Source organism: Somniosus microcephalus, chromosome 1, assembly GCF_052327205.1.
Source record: "Somniosus microcephalus isolate GS21.2 chromosome 1, FLI_Smic_1.0, whole genome shotgun sequence".
Lineage (NCBI taxonomy): Eukaryota > Metazoa > Chordata > Chondrichthyes > Squaliformes > Somniosidae > Somniosus > Somniosus microcephalus.
In genome coordinates, this window is record NC_140987.1 from 125,608,604 (window position 1) to 125,624,911 (window position 16,308).

The window sequence follows — 16,308 nt, forward strand, 5'->3', positions numbered from 1 at the left end:
CTGCACCCCCTCTAAGGCCTTCACATCCTTCCTAAAGTTCAGTGCCCAGAATTGGACACAATACTCCAGTTGAGGCTGAACCAGTGTTTTATACAGGTTCATCATACTTTCCATGCTTTTGTACTCTATACCTCTATTCATGAAGCCCAGGATCCCATTAGCTTTTTTAACTGCTTTCTCAACCTGCCCTGGCACCTTCAACGATTTGTGCACATATACCCCTAGGTCTCTCTGTTCGTGCATCCCCTTTAGGATTGTACCCTTTAGTTTATATTTCCTCTCCTCATTCTACCAAAATGTATCACTTTGCATTTTTCTGTTAAATTTCATCTGCAGTGTGTCCGCCCATTCCGCCAGCTTGTCTATGTCCTCCTAAGTCTATCACTATCTTCCTCACTGTGCACCATACTTCCAAGTTTTGTGTCATCTGCAAATTTTGAAATTGTGCCCTGTACACCCACATCCAAGTCATTAATATATATCAAGAAAAGCAGTGGTCCTAGAACCGACCCCTGGGGAACACCACTGTGTACCTTCCTCCAGTCCGAAAAGCAACTGTTCACCACTACTCTGTTTCCTGTCACTTAAGCAATTTCGTATCCATGCAGCCACTGTCCCTTTTATTCTATGGGCTTTAACTTTGCTCGCAAGCCTATTATGTGGCACTTTGTCGAACGCCTTTTGGATATCCATGTACACCACATCAACCGCATTGCCCTCCTCAACCCTCTCTGTTACCTCATCAAAAAACTCATGGTTAAACACTATTTGCCTTTAACAAATCCATAACAGGGCACTTAGAAAATCATAATATGATTAGGCAGAGTTAGTATGGTTTTATGAAAGGGAAATCATGTTTGACAAATCTATTGGAGTTTTTTTAAGGATATAACTAGCAGGGTAGATAAAAGGGAACCAGTGAATATAGTATGTTTGGATTTCCAAAAGACATTCGATAAAGTACCACATAAAAAAAAGTTGTTACACAAGAAAAGGGCTCATGGGATTGGGGGTAATGTATTAGCAGGGATATAGGATTGGTTAATGGTCAGAAAACCGAGAGTAGGGAAAAACAGGTCATTTTCAGGTTGGCAGACTCTTAACTTGTGGGGTGCCGCAAGGATCAGTGCTTGGGCTTCAGCCATTTACAATCTATATTAATGACTTGGATGAAGGGACCAAGTATAATGTATCCAAGTTTGCTGCCGATACAAAGCTAGGTGGGAATGTAAGCTGTGAGGAGGACACAAAGAGCCTGTAGAGATATAGACAGGTTATGTGAGTGGGCAGTAAGGTGACAGATGGAGTATAATGTGGGGAAATGTCAGGTTATTCACTTTGGTAGGAAGAATAGAAAAACAGAATATTTTTTAAATGGTGAGAAACTTTCAAATGTTGGTGTAGAGAGATTTGGGTGTCCTCGTGCAAGAATCACAGAAAGCTAGCATGCAGGTACAGCAGGCAATAAGGAAGGCAAATGGCATGTTGGCCTTTATTGCAAGGGGATTGGAGTATAAGAGTAAGGAAGTCTTGCTACAATTGTACAGGGCACTGGTGAGACCACACCTGGAGTACTGTGCACAGTTATGGTCTCCTTATCTCAGGAAGGATATACTTGCCTTCGAGGTGGTGCAACAAAGGGTCACTAGATTGATTCATGGGATGAGAGGACTGTCCTATGATGAGAGATTGTGTAGAATGCGTCTATACTCTCTGGAGTTTAGAAGAATGTGAGGTGCTCTCATTGAAACATATTTAGTTTTGCAAACTGTTTATTGCGTGTTCTGAATCAAAATGTATATTTGTATACTTTTTAATTAATTTCATCATTTCCAGGGCTTTTTGCTTTCCTATACTTATTGTTTGTAGAGCAATTTGTTGCCTGAGTACCACAATTTTGCGTAGTGTTCCAGAGGCAGTGAAAATACCAGTTGCAATAACTGTTTCAAACAAAATATCTCCCACCCTAAATCAATTCCAAAAATGCATTGATGATTTTAATAAACTATAATATGCTGTACTTTTAACCAGTGAACCTTTGTGGAAGGATTCATGTAGTATTTGCATGTAAAGCCAACAAGATGGAAATGTTCATTTTCTGTAGATCTTTCGGGTTGATTTTATAAATTTGTGCTCCTGATGTGGCATTTCACATGCTGGGGGTATTGGGGGTATGTCGAGACTTTGGGCGTGACGTTGGCACACCTCACAGGATTTGTTGTCCACTAATTTGAAATCCAGCAATGAATTTCTGCTGCAAGATGAATTTTGTTGAAATATTTACTCCATGTGTATATCTATCAATGGTACATTAACATTAAAAATCTTACATCTGCACATGCTTCCTGTCAACAAAACCTTATTTCCTGTTTTGTTTTTGTCACATTTTTATCTCGGTACTTTATTATAAATTCCTGTGTCCACATTTATAATGGGAATGGCCTATGTCGGCTTGTCGAGCTATAATTACACCCTCCTGTAAGTGTTGAGGCTGTAGTGGCTCAGTTTTATATCATCCAGCTCCTCAGTCTGTACTACAAAGAATTTTCTCTGCTCCAACTGACTACTTCTCAACAACAACAACTTCTTGTATTTATATAGTGCCATTAACGTAGTAAAATGTCCTAAGGTGCTTCACAGGAGTGTTGTAAGACAAAAATTTGACACCGAGCCACACGAGGAGAAATTAGGGCAGATGACCAAAAGCTTGGCCAAAGAGAGGTTTTAAGGAGCGTCTTAAAGAAGGAAAAAGAGGTAGAGAGGCAGAGAGCTTTAGGGAACTCCAGAGCTTAGGGCCTAGGCAACAGAAGGCACGGCCACCAATGGTTGAGCGTTGGAGGAGGATGGAGTGGTCATCCGTGTCAAAGGCTGCAGACAAGTCGAGAAGGACGAGGAGGGATAGTTTATCTTTGTCACAGTCACAAAGGATGTCATTTGTGACTTTGAGGAGAGCCGTTTCAGTACTGTGGCAGGGGCACAAACCTGATTGGAGGGATTCAAACATAGAGTTGCGGGAAAGATGGGCACGGATTTGGGAGGCGACAACATGTTCAAGGACTTTGGAGAGGAAAGGGAGGTTGAAGATGGGGTGGTAGTTTGCAAGGATGGAGGGGTCAAGGGTTGTTTTTTTGAGGAGAGGGGTGATGACGGCAGGACAGTACCTGAGGCGAGAGAACCGTTAACAATGTCAGCTAACATGGGAGCCAGAAAAGGAAGTTGGGTGGTCAGCAGTTTGGTGGGAATAGGGTTGAGGGAGTAGGAAATGGGTTTCATGGATGGACAAGATGAATGCAGAGAGGTCATGAGTGGAAATCGGAGAGAAACTGTAGAAAGATGTGAGTTCGGGGCGAGGGCAGGGGGAAACCTTAGAGGAAGTTTGGCCCAGTGGGTTATGGAAAGGAAGGGAAGTGGTGGAGGCAGCTGATCGGATGGGCTCCGTCTTGGAGACAAATAATTTAATTTAATCTGCTTAAATTGCTGTATGTTTTGCTATTTAACTATAAATAATGTCAAAGCAAAGTATTTTTAAGGTCAGAATGTTTAACTTAATTACATCTGCTTGCTTTGGTCCATTTGTTCCCAATCTTCTAACCCTGCTTTACTTGGTCTTGACTTCCCATGGGAGATTGATCAGGGGACATAATTGCTCAATGGATCTCCCAAGTTGGAGGATAGTGTGTTTCTATAATGGGTATTATCAACAAAGTATGAAAATGTTAGGGAAAGTACACGTGACATTTAGAGTGTGCAGATTTTGAGTAAGACTTTTTTAATAAATAGATGTACAATAGGAATGATTGTTATTTGGGTCAGTTTTAACTTAATAGGAGTCATTATTCAAATGTATCATTGTTTATATAGGCAGAAATCAAATTTCAGTTATCTTCTTCACTGACCACATGTTGAACTGACATTGAACCTTATTTATATGCCTCATAAACTAAATAACCCTGAAAACTTCAGGGACAGGTTTAACATAGAAACAGAAACCTAGAAAAATAGGAGCAGGAGTGGGCCATTCGGCTCTTTGAGCCTGCTCCGCCATTCAATATGATTATGGCTGATCCTCTATCTCAATACCATATTCTCGCTCTCTCCCCATACCCCTTGATGCCTTTTGTGTCTAGAAATATATCTATAGAAACATCTAAACAAAATCTTATTTCTTGATCAGTACTGTATTCTCTAGCAACAAATGCCTGAATTTGAAGCCAAAAGAATGGGTTTTTGAAGTGTGTATACTCCTATTACCTTAAGCCCATACTAAAAATAATTTTAATGAGCACACATATGATTTATTTAATTAAAAAAATTAGCAATTTGATTCGGTGTTGTGATTTGCCATCTTTCCTCCTCTCCACCTGTGGAGATTACTGTGTAAAAATTCTTCAGTGTGCAAAGTGTCTGAATGTTGTACTTCAACCCATGACTGTAAAGCACTCCAATATAACTTTGGTCTCTCCTCATAAAGCCAGTAAAATAAAAAAACCAGAACAACTGCCAAATGATTGAATCATCAAATGGTTTGTATTCAGAATTGATTTTGACTTTAATCTGGTCGTGTTTTGAATTTTTCTTGATTGATTTTTTTTTCTTTTTCCCCTTAATATAAAGCTAAGAAGTCTGGCCTTTGGAAAAAATACTTCAAAATCTTGCTCTGTTGCTATTGCTGGTGTGAATGCTGGCTCTTGCCAGTCAGAGCAATCCCTGAACAGTCCGAACCCACCAGTGGCAGAGGGTGAGAAGTGGGAGCAGTGGAGAGAAAAGGACGAGCAGGTGAGGACTGTTGATGGGAATCAAATACCAGGAACATTTACAATATTATGAAATTGAATGTTTGAGTAACATGCAAACTACCAACCATTACTTATATTTTTGTCATTTATAACAAATCTTTTCATTATTTTTCTCAACAAATTATTACTGCAACATTAAAGGGCCATTTATAACCACTGTCCTTTTCATAAGAGTGCAGAGTTTTACAGAAATACATGACTATGAAAATGTTTTAGTTAAATTTGTCTTTTACATCAAAAGTATACATTTTTTCAGTATAATTTAAGGTACAGTGAAACTCTTGGAACAAAGATTTTTATCCCATCGAGAGAAGTGTCTAATATACTGAAGGTTAGCCTTTAGTACAACTGTATAACTGCCTTCTCACAAAAACTGTTAGATAAAGTTAAATAAGCAGACATAACTACTAGCACCAGCTTAGTGTTACAACTAGGCTTATTTCGTGTAATGGTACCCATATGCTGTAGTAAACTGACAAGTTAGCACACTGCTTGTGTATTACTTAGCTCAATTGGCTCTCCCCATTACCACAAGTGACCAACCTGTGACGAGTAGTCCTTTGTCACGGTGTTATATAACACAACATGCTCCTTCCAGATACCAGTTTGGAAGGACAAAATCTGTGATTTCTCACAGTTCAAGTGGACACAATGCAAAAATGTCACGTTTTACTGAAATGCCAGTGACAATACAGCTGAAACGGTGCGAGTAACAACGTACATAGAACATAAGATATAGGAGCAGGAATAGGTCATGTGACCCCTTGAGCCTGCTTCGCCATTCAATAAGATCATGGCTGATCATCGATCTCAACTCCACTTTCCCGTCTGATCTCCATACACCTTGATTCCCCGAGAGTCCAAAAATCTATCTAACTCAGCCTTGAATATATGCAAAGACTCAGCATTCACAACCCTCTGGGGCAGAGAATTCCAAAGATTCACAACCCTCTGAGTGAAGAAATTCAGTAAGCTGTGAGGAGAACACAGAGTCTGCAAAGGGATATAGATGGACTAAGTGAGTGGGCAGTAAGGTGACAGATGGAGTATAATGTTTGGAAATGTCAGGTTATTCACTTTGGTAGGAAGAATACAAAAACAGAATATTTTTTAAATGTTGAGAAACATTCAAATGTTGGTGTTCAGAGTGATTTGGATGGCCTCGTGCAAGAAACACAGAAAGCTAGCATGGAGGTACAGCAGGCAATAAGGAAGGCACATGGCATGTTGGCCTTTATTGCAAGGGGGTTGGAGTAGAAGAGTAAAGAAGTCTTGCTACAATTGTACAGGGCCTTGGTGAGACCACACCTGGAGTACTGTGCACAGTTTTGGTCTCCTTATCTAAGGAAGGATATACTTACCTTGGAGGCGATGCAACAAAGGTTCACTAGATTGATTCCTGGGATGAGCGGGCTGTCCTATGATGAGAGATTGTGTAGAATGGGCCTATACTCTCTGGAGTTTAGAAGAATGAGAGGTGATCTCATTGAAACATACAAGATTCTGAAGGGAATTGACAGGGTAGATGCTGAGAGGTTGTTTCTCCTGGTTGGAGTGTCTAGAACTAGGGGGCATTGTCTCAGGATATGGGGTCGGCCATTTAAGACTGAGATGAGGAGGAATTTCTTCACTCCGAGGGTTGTGAATCTTTGGAATTCTCTGCCCCAGAGGGCTGTGAATGCGGAGTCTTTGAGTATATTCAAGGCTGAGCTAGATAGAGTTTTGGACTCTAGGGGATCAAGGGATATGGAGATCAGGCAGGAATGTGGAGTTGAGGTCGATGATCAGCCATGATTTTATTGAATGGCGAAGCAGGCTCAAGGGGCCTTATGGCCTACTCCTGCTCCTATTTCTTTATGTATCATCCGCAAACTTGGATACATTACACTCGGTCCCTTCATCTAGGTCATTAATATAGATGTAAATAGCTGAGGCTCCAACACTGATCCTTGCGGCACCCCACTAGTTACACCCTGCCAACCTGAAAAAGACCTGTTTATCCCTACTCTCTGTTTTCTGTTCGTTAACCAATCCTCTATCCCTGCTACTATATTACCTTTTTATGTGACACCTTATCGAATGCCTTTTGGAATTCCAAATATACTACATCCACTGGTTCCCCTTTATCTACCCTGCTAGTTACATCTTCAAAATACTCTTAATAAATTTGTCAAACACGATTTTCCCTTTCATAAAACCATGTTGACTCTGCCTAATCATGTTATGATTTTCTAAGTGCCCTGTTACCACTTCCTTAACAATGGATTCCAGCATTTTACCGACGACTGATGTCAGGCTAACTGTCCTGTAGTTCCCTGTTTTCTCTCTTCCCTCCTTTCTTGAATAGCGGTGTTACATTTGCTACCTTCGAATCTGCTGGGACCGTTCTAGAATCTAGGGAATAAGGATAGTTATGTTGTAGTTGACCTTCTCTTGTGGGTTAGAGGGGAAATTAGCCCTGACTGTCACTCCTGATCACTGTCCCTATTGGAAATATGCCTGTGTGGACTTCAGATAAGGACAGCATTGGGCTCAGCTGCATTTCCTTTAGTCAGTTAGCCTCATTGTCCATGCTCACACATGAAGGTTTCATGGGTGGGGTACCTGTGGAACTATTCCCAGCAAGAAGTGAATGGCTTCAGGAGTCAGGAGAAAATTAGTGAGAAGCAGGGGGAAAAAATGTAAAATAAACCACTGACTGTGTTGTCCTGGTATTGTGCTCTGTTGCCAGATATTAGTACCTTCCCTGCCCCCTCAAAATTCCCCAAATGCTGTAAATCGAGGAATATTGTCATTCAGTTCTCAAATCCTAGATTGTAAATGCCCAATGCTTAAAAAATTATAGAGCCATTTTGCAGATATTATGCATTTTGAAAATGTGTTATACTTTGAATACTGCAGTGACCATTCAATACAGACTATGTTGTAGCCGGAGTGTTTCTAGAAGTTGTGATGGCGTTTCACTGAACATTTGTGTGTTTTTTCTTGTTCTGTATATAGCTGACTAGTGAATTGTATGAAGCAGATCTCCAAAAAGCTTTACTGATTAGCAAGTTGGAATATGAGGAGCATAAGAGTGTACGTATATATCTTGACATCTGAAAGTTAAGTTTTTTGTTTAAAAAATTGTCACAGCAGGAGATAGTCTTTGAGTGCTGAGATACACTGTTCATTAAGGTGTTGCATGAAAAGTATCCTACATAATTACATATGTCTCTCTTATCTGCAATGCAAGTAGGAGCACTCCTGAAACATAAACAGTTATCTCTGTATAATTTCATTTTTTCTGGATGGTGTCTAGTCCATTTCAGGAGAAATCCAAATCTAAACATGCTCATATCTGTTCCAGCATCACTTTTCCTTCCCAGTTTCTCCAGTCAAACAAGCTCTTCTTCCACTGCGCACTCATTATTAACTTCAGCACTTTTTAGCATTATGATTTTTATTTCACTTGTATGTTATTACAGAAAGAAGAAATAAAATCACAAAGGGGTTGATTTTCACAATCAATTGGTTTGCCAAAACAATGTGATTCAATTTAGGAATAAATCTTGCTTTTTTTTGTGCACATTATTCTGAACTATAAAAATGAGATCTAGGAGAATGCAGACTAACTTATTTAAAGTTTCCCCACCATTCCACGCACATCTGAAGAAAAAGGCATGCTTTTATTATTTCCCTAAAATGATTGCTGCTTTTTTCTACACGTTCTAAGAAGTTGAACCTCTGCTTATTCCATATCTTACAAGCTGGTATGTCTGAACTATTATATTTAGAAATGTTCCATATTGTGTAACTTGTGTCTCTGCAAATTCAGGCCATATATTGTGGTGAGCCGATTCATTATAAATACACTGAACAAAGTTATCTAACCTTTTTTAATTTAGTTTTAGGAACATAGGAACAGAAGTAGGCCATTAAGCATCTCGAGCCTGTTCTTCCAGTTGGACCATGGTTGATCTTTATCTCAACTCCATTTTACCAGCCTTTGCTCCACAGCCCTTGATACCCTTATTTATCAAAAATCTATCAATCTCAGTCTTGAAAATTTCAATTGACCCAGAGTCCACAGCCTTTGGGGGAGCGAGTTCCAGATTTCCACTACCCCTTGTGTGTAAAAGTGATTCCTGATTTCACTTCTAAATCGCCTAGCTCGAATTTCAGGATAATATCCCATTCTCCGGGATTCCTCTACCAGAGGAAATAGTTTCTCTGTATCTAACCTATCTAATCCCTTTATCATTTTAAAGAACTTAATTATTGCACCCCTCAACCTTCTAAACTCAGTGGAATACAAGCCAAGTTTATGCAACCTGTCCTCATAATTTAACTATCAGCCCTGGTATCATTCTGGTGAATCTGTGCTGTACACCCCCCAAAGTCAGTAGATCCTTCCTGAGGTGTGGTGCTCAAAACTGAAACACAGTACTCCAGGTGGTGTCTGACCAAGGCTCTGTACAACTGAAGCATTACTTCCTCACTTTTGTGTTCCAACTTCCTTGAGATGAAGGCCAACATTCATTAGCCTTTTTGATTACTTTTTGTAGCTGTCCACTAGCCTTTAGTAATTTGTGTATATGGACATCTAAACCCCTTTGCTTCTCCACAATTCCTAGTCCATCACCATTAAGAAAATATTCCAATTTGTCTTTGTGATCAAAGTGGATGACGCCACACTTCTGCACATTGATCTCCATCTGCCATAGTTTTGCCCATTTAGTTAGTTTGTCTATGTCCTTTTGTATCTTCCTGCTCCTATCTGCAAAATTTACCACGCATCCTAACAATCTCATATGCAAAATTGGATATACAACTCTATTCCTTCGTCCAAGTGATTGAGATATATATGGTGTAAAGCTGAGGCCTCCATATAAATCTCTCTGGAACATCACTTGTCACATCCTGCCAATTAGCACGTGTTCTGTCTCCTACCTTCTAACCCTTGTCATAAGGTGACCTCCAATTTCATGTGCTTTCATTTTTGCTAATCTCTTGTGCAGAACCTTGTTAAATGCCCTCTGGAAGTCCATATAGACGACATCTATAAATAGGCGATTGCCTATCTCGTAGGACTGACTGACCCATGTTCAACTGCTGTTCACATGGAACCTTACTCCACTTTGGCCTTCAAAGTTCTCATTTGAATATTTGCTACATCATCATATAAGCACTCCCCTATCCACCATGCTAGTGACTGCCTCAAAAAATTCAAGTAGATTAGTCAGACATGACCGACACTTCACAAATCCATGCTGATTATTTTTAATCAGCTCAAACTTGTCCAACTGCTCAGTCACTCTGTCCCTGATGATAGATTCTCGTAACTTCCCACAATTGATGCTAAATTGACAGGTCTGTATGTTACTGTTACTGCAAAAGATTATTGCTCAAGATAAAAAAATCACAGGATTGGGGGTAATATTCTGGCATGGGTGGAGGATTGGCTATCTAACAGAAAGCAGAGAGTTGGGATAAATGGTTCATTCTCAGACTGGCAATCAGTAACTAGTGGTGTTCCGCAGGGGTCAGTGCTGGGTCCCCAACTCTTTACAATCTACGATTTGGAGGAGGGGACCGAGTGTAACATATCAAAGTTTGCAGATGATACAAAGATGGGACGGAAAGTAGTGAGTGAGGAGGACATAAAAAACCTGCAAAAGGACATAGACAGGCTAAGTGAGTGGGCAGAGATTTGGCAGATGGAATACAATACTGGAAAGTGTGAGGTTATGCACGTTGGCAGGAAAAATCATAGAGCAAGTTATTATCTTAATGGCAAGAAACTGGAAAGTACTGTAGTACAAAAGGATCTGGGGGTCCTGGTGCACGAAACTCAAAAAGTTAGTATGCAGGTGCAGCAAGTGATCAAGAAGGCCAATGGAATGTTGGCTTTTATTGCTAGGGGGATAGAATATAAAAACAGGGAGGTATTGTTGCAGTTGTACAAGGTATTGGTGAGACCGCACCTGGAATACTGCATACAATTTTGGTGTCCATACTTAAGAAAAGACATACTTGCTCTCGAGTCAGTACAAAGAAGGTTCACTCGGTTAATCCCGGGGATGAGGGGGTGGTCATATGAGGAGAGGTTGAGTAGATTGGGACTCTACTCATTGGAGTTCAGAAGAATGAGAGGCGATCTTATTGAAACATATAAGATTGTGAAGGGACTTGATCGGGTGGATGTGGTGAGGATGTTCCCAATGATGGGTGAAACTAGAACTAGGGGGCATAATCTTTAGAAAAAGGGGCTGCTCTTTCAAAACTGAGATGAGGAGAAACTTCTTCACTCGGAGGGTAGTAGGTCTGTGGAATTTGCTGCCCCAGAAAGCTGTGGAAGCTACATCATTAAATAAATTTAAAATAGAAATAGACAGTTTCCTAAAAGTAAAGGGAATTGGGGGTTACGGGGAGCGGGCAGGAAATTGGACATGAGTCTAGGTTCGGATCGGTCATGGCCCTGTGGGTAGCAGAGCGGGCCCAGGGGTCGTGTAGCCTGGTTCTGCTCCTACTTCTTGTGTTCTAATTCTGTTAGATTTCAGGAGATGGTTCTATTCCTGTTCCTGGCTGGGGTGGAGATCACCTTTTACAGAAGGTAAGTACTGTAGAAAGTATAGGGACAGAGTGATCTCCTGGACGAGTTTCGATCGCCTAGATGGGTCGGAGAGGAATTTCCCAGATTTTTTTCTTCCAAATTGGCCATTGGGTTTTTTCTGGTTTTTCGCCTCTCCCAGGAGATATAGAGTGATAGTAGATTTGAGGTTAGGATCAGATCAGCCATGATCTTATTGAATGGTGGAGCAGGCTCGAGGGGCCGATTGGCCTACTCCTGCTCCTATTTCTTATGTATGTTCTTACCAGGTTTCTCTGTCACTCACTTCCTAAATAATGGAGCGACATTTGCAGTTTACCAATCCAAATACACAATTCCCTCATTCTGCTTTACTTCATTTTTCCTTCCAAATGTAATGCAACGCCATAACTGATCATAGCATTGTTACAGTTTTAATTATACATTAATAAGTCCTCATTACTTTTTAAACTTTCATTATTTTAAATTTGAAACCACTGTTCTGTTTTTTGCAGTGTTATGATGCTGACGATACTTCTCCGAAAACAAAAGGATCAAGTAGAAAAGAAAAAAGAAAACACCTTCAGGGAAAAGATAAACCAGCTACAGTTTCATTGAAAGATTTCCAAACTGATGAAAGTACAGGTAGTATTGGGTTATGTTGGTGTTAAGTTTTATTTTGAACAGTGTGATTGTTTTTATATAACAAAATATGGTATTAATGCACAGGAACATTTTGTCCTCTTTTTAAAAACTACAGCCAGTTTTTATATAATATAAAATGTTACAGCACAAAAAGAGACCATTTGCCCAACTGTGTCATGAGCTAGCTGGTCTAATTGCACTTTCCTACCCGCTTCTCATACTATTTAGTACAGAGATAGGGAGGGGAGAGACCATGGAGGTATTTGACCACGAGGATGAGCATTGGAATAGTCGAATTTGGAGGTGACAAAAGCATGAGTGAGGGTTCCAGCAGCAGATGGGCAAATTCACGGAGATGTAAGTAGACGGTCTTTGTGATGGAGAGGATATGAGGTCAGAAGCTCAGCTCGGGGTCAGATAGGATGCCGAGGTTGTAAACAGTCTGGTTCAGCCTCAGTGCCCAGGGAAGGAGATTGAATCAGTGTCGAGGGAACGGAGTTTGTGGCAGATATTAGCTCGCTAGCCCTGATTTGGAGAGACTCCAAGTCGGATAATTTGGGTGCCAGACATTGCACGACTGATTTTTTGATGGGCAGTTTGGAGGACAAAAACTGAGGCTGCACCATTTGTGTGCATGGGCTCATTTGCAATATTTCAATAACTTGTTAAAGTCCCATACCTAATTTCTCAACTTCGTGTGAGCTCTGCCAACACCCATAAAAGTTCTGGGACCTGGCTGGCTCAAGTAGGCTTCTTAAAGGCGACTTCTGTTTAATGAACGGTTCCATTTTCAATTAGCTGATCCTGCATTCTTCTCCATACATTAGTTGGTTTTGGTGGGTAATTGTCCACTTTTGCACTTTCATTTTTGTTTTCCTGGTAAAACTTTCTTTCCTTATTCTTGGTTGCTTTTGGCATTAAATTAGGGACCAATTAAAGCAGCTTTTTCCCCTGTTCAGCTGATGCTTTCATTCCACAGGGAACATGATGGGCCCCACTTGATTTCAGCAAACTCCTTCCTTTGCAACGAGCCTTGCTATAACTTGCTTTTTTTTCCCCCCACTCAAGTCCTCTTTAACATTTCTTTTTCCTTTTATATTCTTGGTGTTTTACAAATGTTCCCCTACTTTAAGTTGCCTACTTAACTCTGCCTTATTCTGCAGAACCAGGTGGTTTATAAGAGGTTCCCAAACTTCTGTTTCCTGAACCCCCTTCAGAGATTTGTGCCCCTTGTGCACCCCCCTCTTTCCAAGGAACAGCACTTTTGCATAATTAATGTTAGTGTAGATCTAGCTGGTAACCCAGAATACTTCAGCAGATTTGTCACTGTCATTTTAATTCTGCTCCCTTGCACTTTTGGGTTTTAATATGAAGTCCAACCATATAATTCGAACTCAATGGCCAGGAAATTCCTCTGATAAGCTCACGCTTCACTGCAGTTACTTTGCCGGAAGTGTGGCGGCAACTCCGAATATGCGTGTAAACTGGGTTTCCACCGCACTTCTGGAAGTAACGACAGAGAAGTGTGAGCAGGTCCGAGGAATTTCCCGGCCACTATGACAGTGCAAGCAACTTCACTGAAGGGAAAACTGCTGGCCTCTCCTCTTCGGCTGGGGATGGGAGCCAGGTGCAGGATGAACGATCCTCTACAGATGGAACTAGAATGGGTCTGTGGTCAGTTTGTTTGGGGGTGGAACAGGGAGTTATGAATCGTTGGTTTGCTTTGGAGGAAGTGAAATACAAGTTGAATTTTTTTAATGCAAACGCCAATTAATTTATTTCTCAATTTAAGAAGACACCAAGCAGGCAGCAACATAGAATCCAAACAGGGCAAAATAATGCTTATGAAAAGGTGCAAAGCACTGGGCAATAAAGTAATTTTTAAAGCCAACACAAGTTTTTAAACAAGGACTATTTATTTATTCCCTCTAACATCATGGGGACCCAAGGACTCATGAGGACTTCAATGCAGGGACAAAAAAATGGATGCTCCACAGAGCTGCAGAACTCCGGCAAAGAAACTTTTAACAGATTTTTGAAGCAGAGTCGGGGGAGGGGGCATGGACTTGATGCTTTTATTTTTTCTGTCAGCGGGGACCCCAAGGCTCATGAACACTTCCAAAAGCAGCAGCTAAGCACTTTTTTTTAACTGAAAGGTACCTATTTAAACTGAGGAGTATTTCAAGATCTGTAAGCTGGAATTGTCTGCAGGGGATGCCTGAGTTTTGGGAGAGAGCAGTTGGGAATCGGCCCGAGAGTTGAGGGGTGTGCTACAGTGCCACCAATGGAGAAAATGCATATTGCAGGTGGGTAATAGTTGACGTCCGTCTCTCATCTCCCTGATAACCCCGTCGTGGCCCCTCCTCCCAGTTTGGAAATCTCTGCTCTATAATATACTTGTAGTAATGTGATTCATTCTCATAATTACTCAGCTCTATTTAAAGGAGTTTGAATCACTTCTCTGTTGTAAATCCTTATGCTCCAGTGCTACGATATCATCTCTAATTAATACACTCCCTTTCTTCCTTCCCTGTATATCCTTGGTTTGATACCCAGGAACATCTAATTGCCAACCCATCCAGCTGCAACCACATTTCAGTTCTGTTATTACGTTATGATTTTCTGCTTTAATCAATATATACACACTTATATCCTCATTTAAAATCTGTTTATTTTGCTTTTATAGTCTGGGAGCTGTTCCAGCTTTCTAGGTTCAGTTCCTTTTAATTTCACTGCCTGTACTTGTTTTCTATGGGGCAGCACAACATGCAGGTGAGGGTGTAATCTGATCGAAGTTTTCAAGATATTAAAGGGAACAGATAGGGTAGATAGAGAGAAACTATTTCCGCTGGTTGGGGATTCTAGGACTTTGGGGCATAGTCTAAAAATTAAAGCCAGACCTTTCAGGAATGAAATTAGGAAACACTTCTACACACAAAGGGTGGTAGAAGTTTGAAACACTCTTCCGCAAGCAGCAATCGGTGCTAGATCAATTGTTAATTTTAAATTGGAGATTGATAGCTTTTTGTTAACCAAAGATATTAAAGGATTTGGGCCAAAGGCGGGTATATGGAGTTAGGTCGCAGGTCACCCGTGATCTCATTGAATGGCGGAACAGGTTCGAGGGGCTCAATGGCCTACTCCTGTTCCTATGTTCTCATGGTGTGCGAGGATACTTGGGCCTCTTCATAGCACAGATGCATTTAAGGGAAAGCTAGATGAACACATGTGGGAGAAAGGAATAGAAGGATATGCTGATGGGGTTAGATGAAGATGGGTGGGAGGAGGCTTGTGTGGAGCATGAACACCGGCATGGACCTGTTGGGCTGAATAGACTGTTTCTGTGCTGCAAATTCTATAATTCTTCCTTAGTGCATCAGTCTTTAATCAACCAACAGAAGGAATGGTGGTAAATGACAAGTCAAAAATGATCCATATATGACTACTGTAATCCTCCAGCTCTTTCAAACTTTCCCTCCCCTGAAATGCAGAATTATCAAGACTGATAGAAAATGTTATTTCCATGTGATGCCTCATGCAGTGATCCAGACATTAATGGGCAGTTAATATTGCTCAGGTGGGGCAATTGTTAGGCAGCCCTGAAACTCAAATGTACAAATTTTGAATCAGGAGACAATTTCTAATTGAGTTTTTAATCAAAAAATTACTTATTAAAATTAATCCTGGCAAATGTATGAAAATGCAGCATTTTCAACTCTGCACTCTGCAAAAAGTCAGTATTGGAAAACTGTAGTACAGGATTTTGAAACATGCTGATGCATAGTTTGAACCATCATCTATCATTGTTTTACTAGCCATAATTTAATGCGTGAAATGTCTTGCCATTTTTTCATACACCATATTAACCATTTCATTTTCTATCTCTTTAGATCAGACAAACAAAAAATCTGAGGTATGCAACTTCAGCTGTATTTATGGCAGATAATCTACAGTAATGAGATGTACAATTTGTTTTATAAATTGATTAAATTCGATTTTTACAATGATCTTTGTAGTAATTGAACAATGTCATGAAAACATTGCCTGGAATTTCAGATTTAATTTTAAAATACGTAACAAAATAAAGCAAATAGACAAAGTTTAAGATAATTGGCAAAAGAACTAGAAGAAGATGAGCCTTTTTTACACAGTGAGTTATGATCTGAAATGCACTGCATGGTGGTGGAAGTAGATTCAGTCGTAATTTTCAAAAGGTAATTGGATATCTACTTGAAAAGGAAACATTTGCAGGGCTATGGGGAAGGAGCAGGAGAGTGGGACTAATTGGATAGCTCT

At 40.4% G+C, this 16,308-nt stretch overlaps 1 protein-coding gene across 3 annotated transcripts in view; it reads left to right on the forward strand.

The window, feature by feature from the left end:
• Window positions 1-16,308, forward strand: part of gkap1 (G kinase anchoring protein 1) — a 41,095-nt gene that overhangs the window by 14,496 nt on the left and 10,291 nt on the right. For 2 of the 3 annotated variants that reach the window (XM_085985404.1, XM_085985389.1), the window contains exons 2-5: window positions 4,615-4,776; window positions 7,797-7,874; window positions 11,883-12,012; window positions 15,903-15,925. In XM_085985404.1, the coding sequence (XP_085841530.1) occupies window positions 4,615-4,776; window positions 7,797-7,874; window positions 11,883-12,012; window positions 15,903-15,925 (393 nt within the window). The remainder of the gene's footprint in view (window positions 1-4,614; window positions 4,777-7,796; window positions 7,875-11,882; window positions 12,013-15,902; window positions 15,926-16,308) is intronic. The other variant, XM_085985398.1, reaches the window with a different exon arrangement.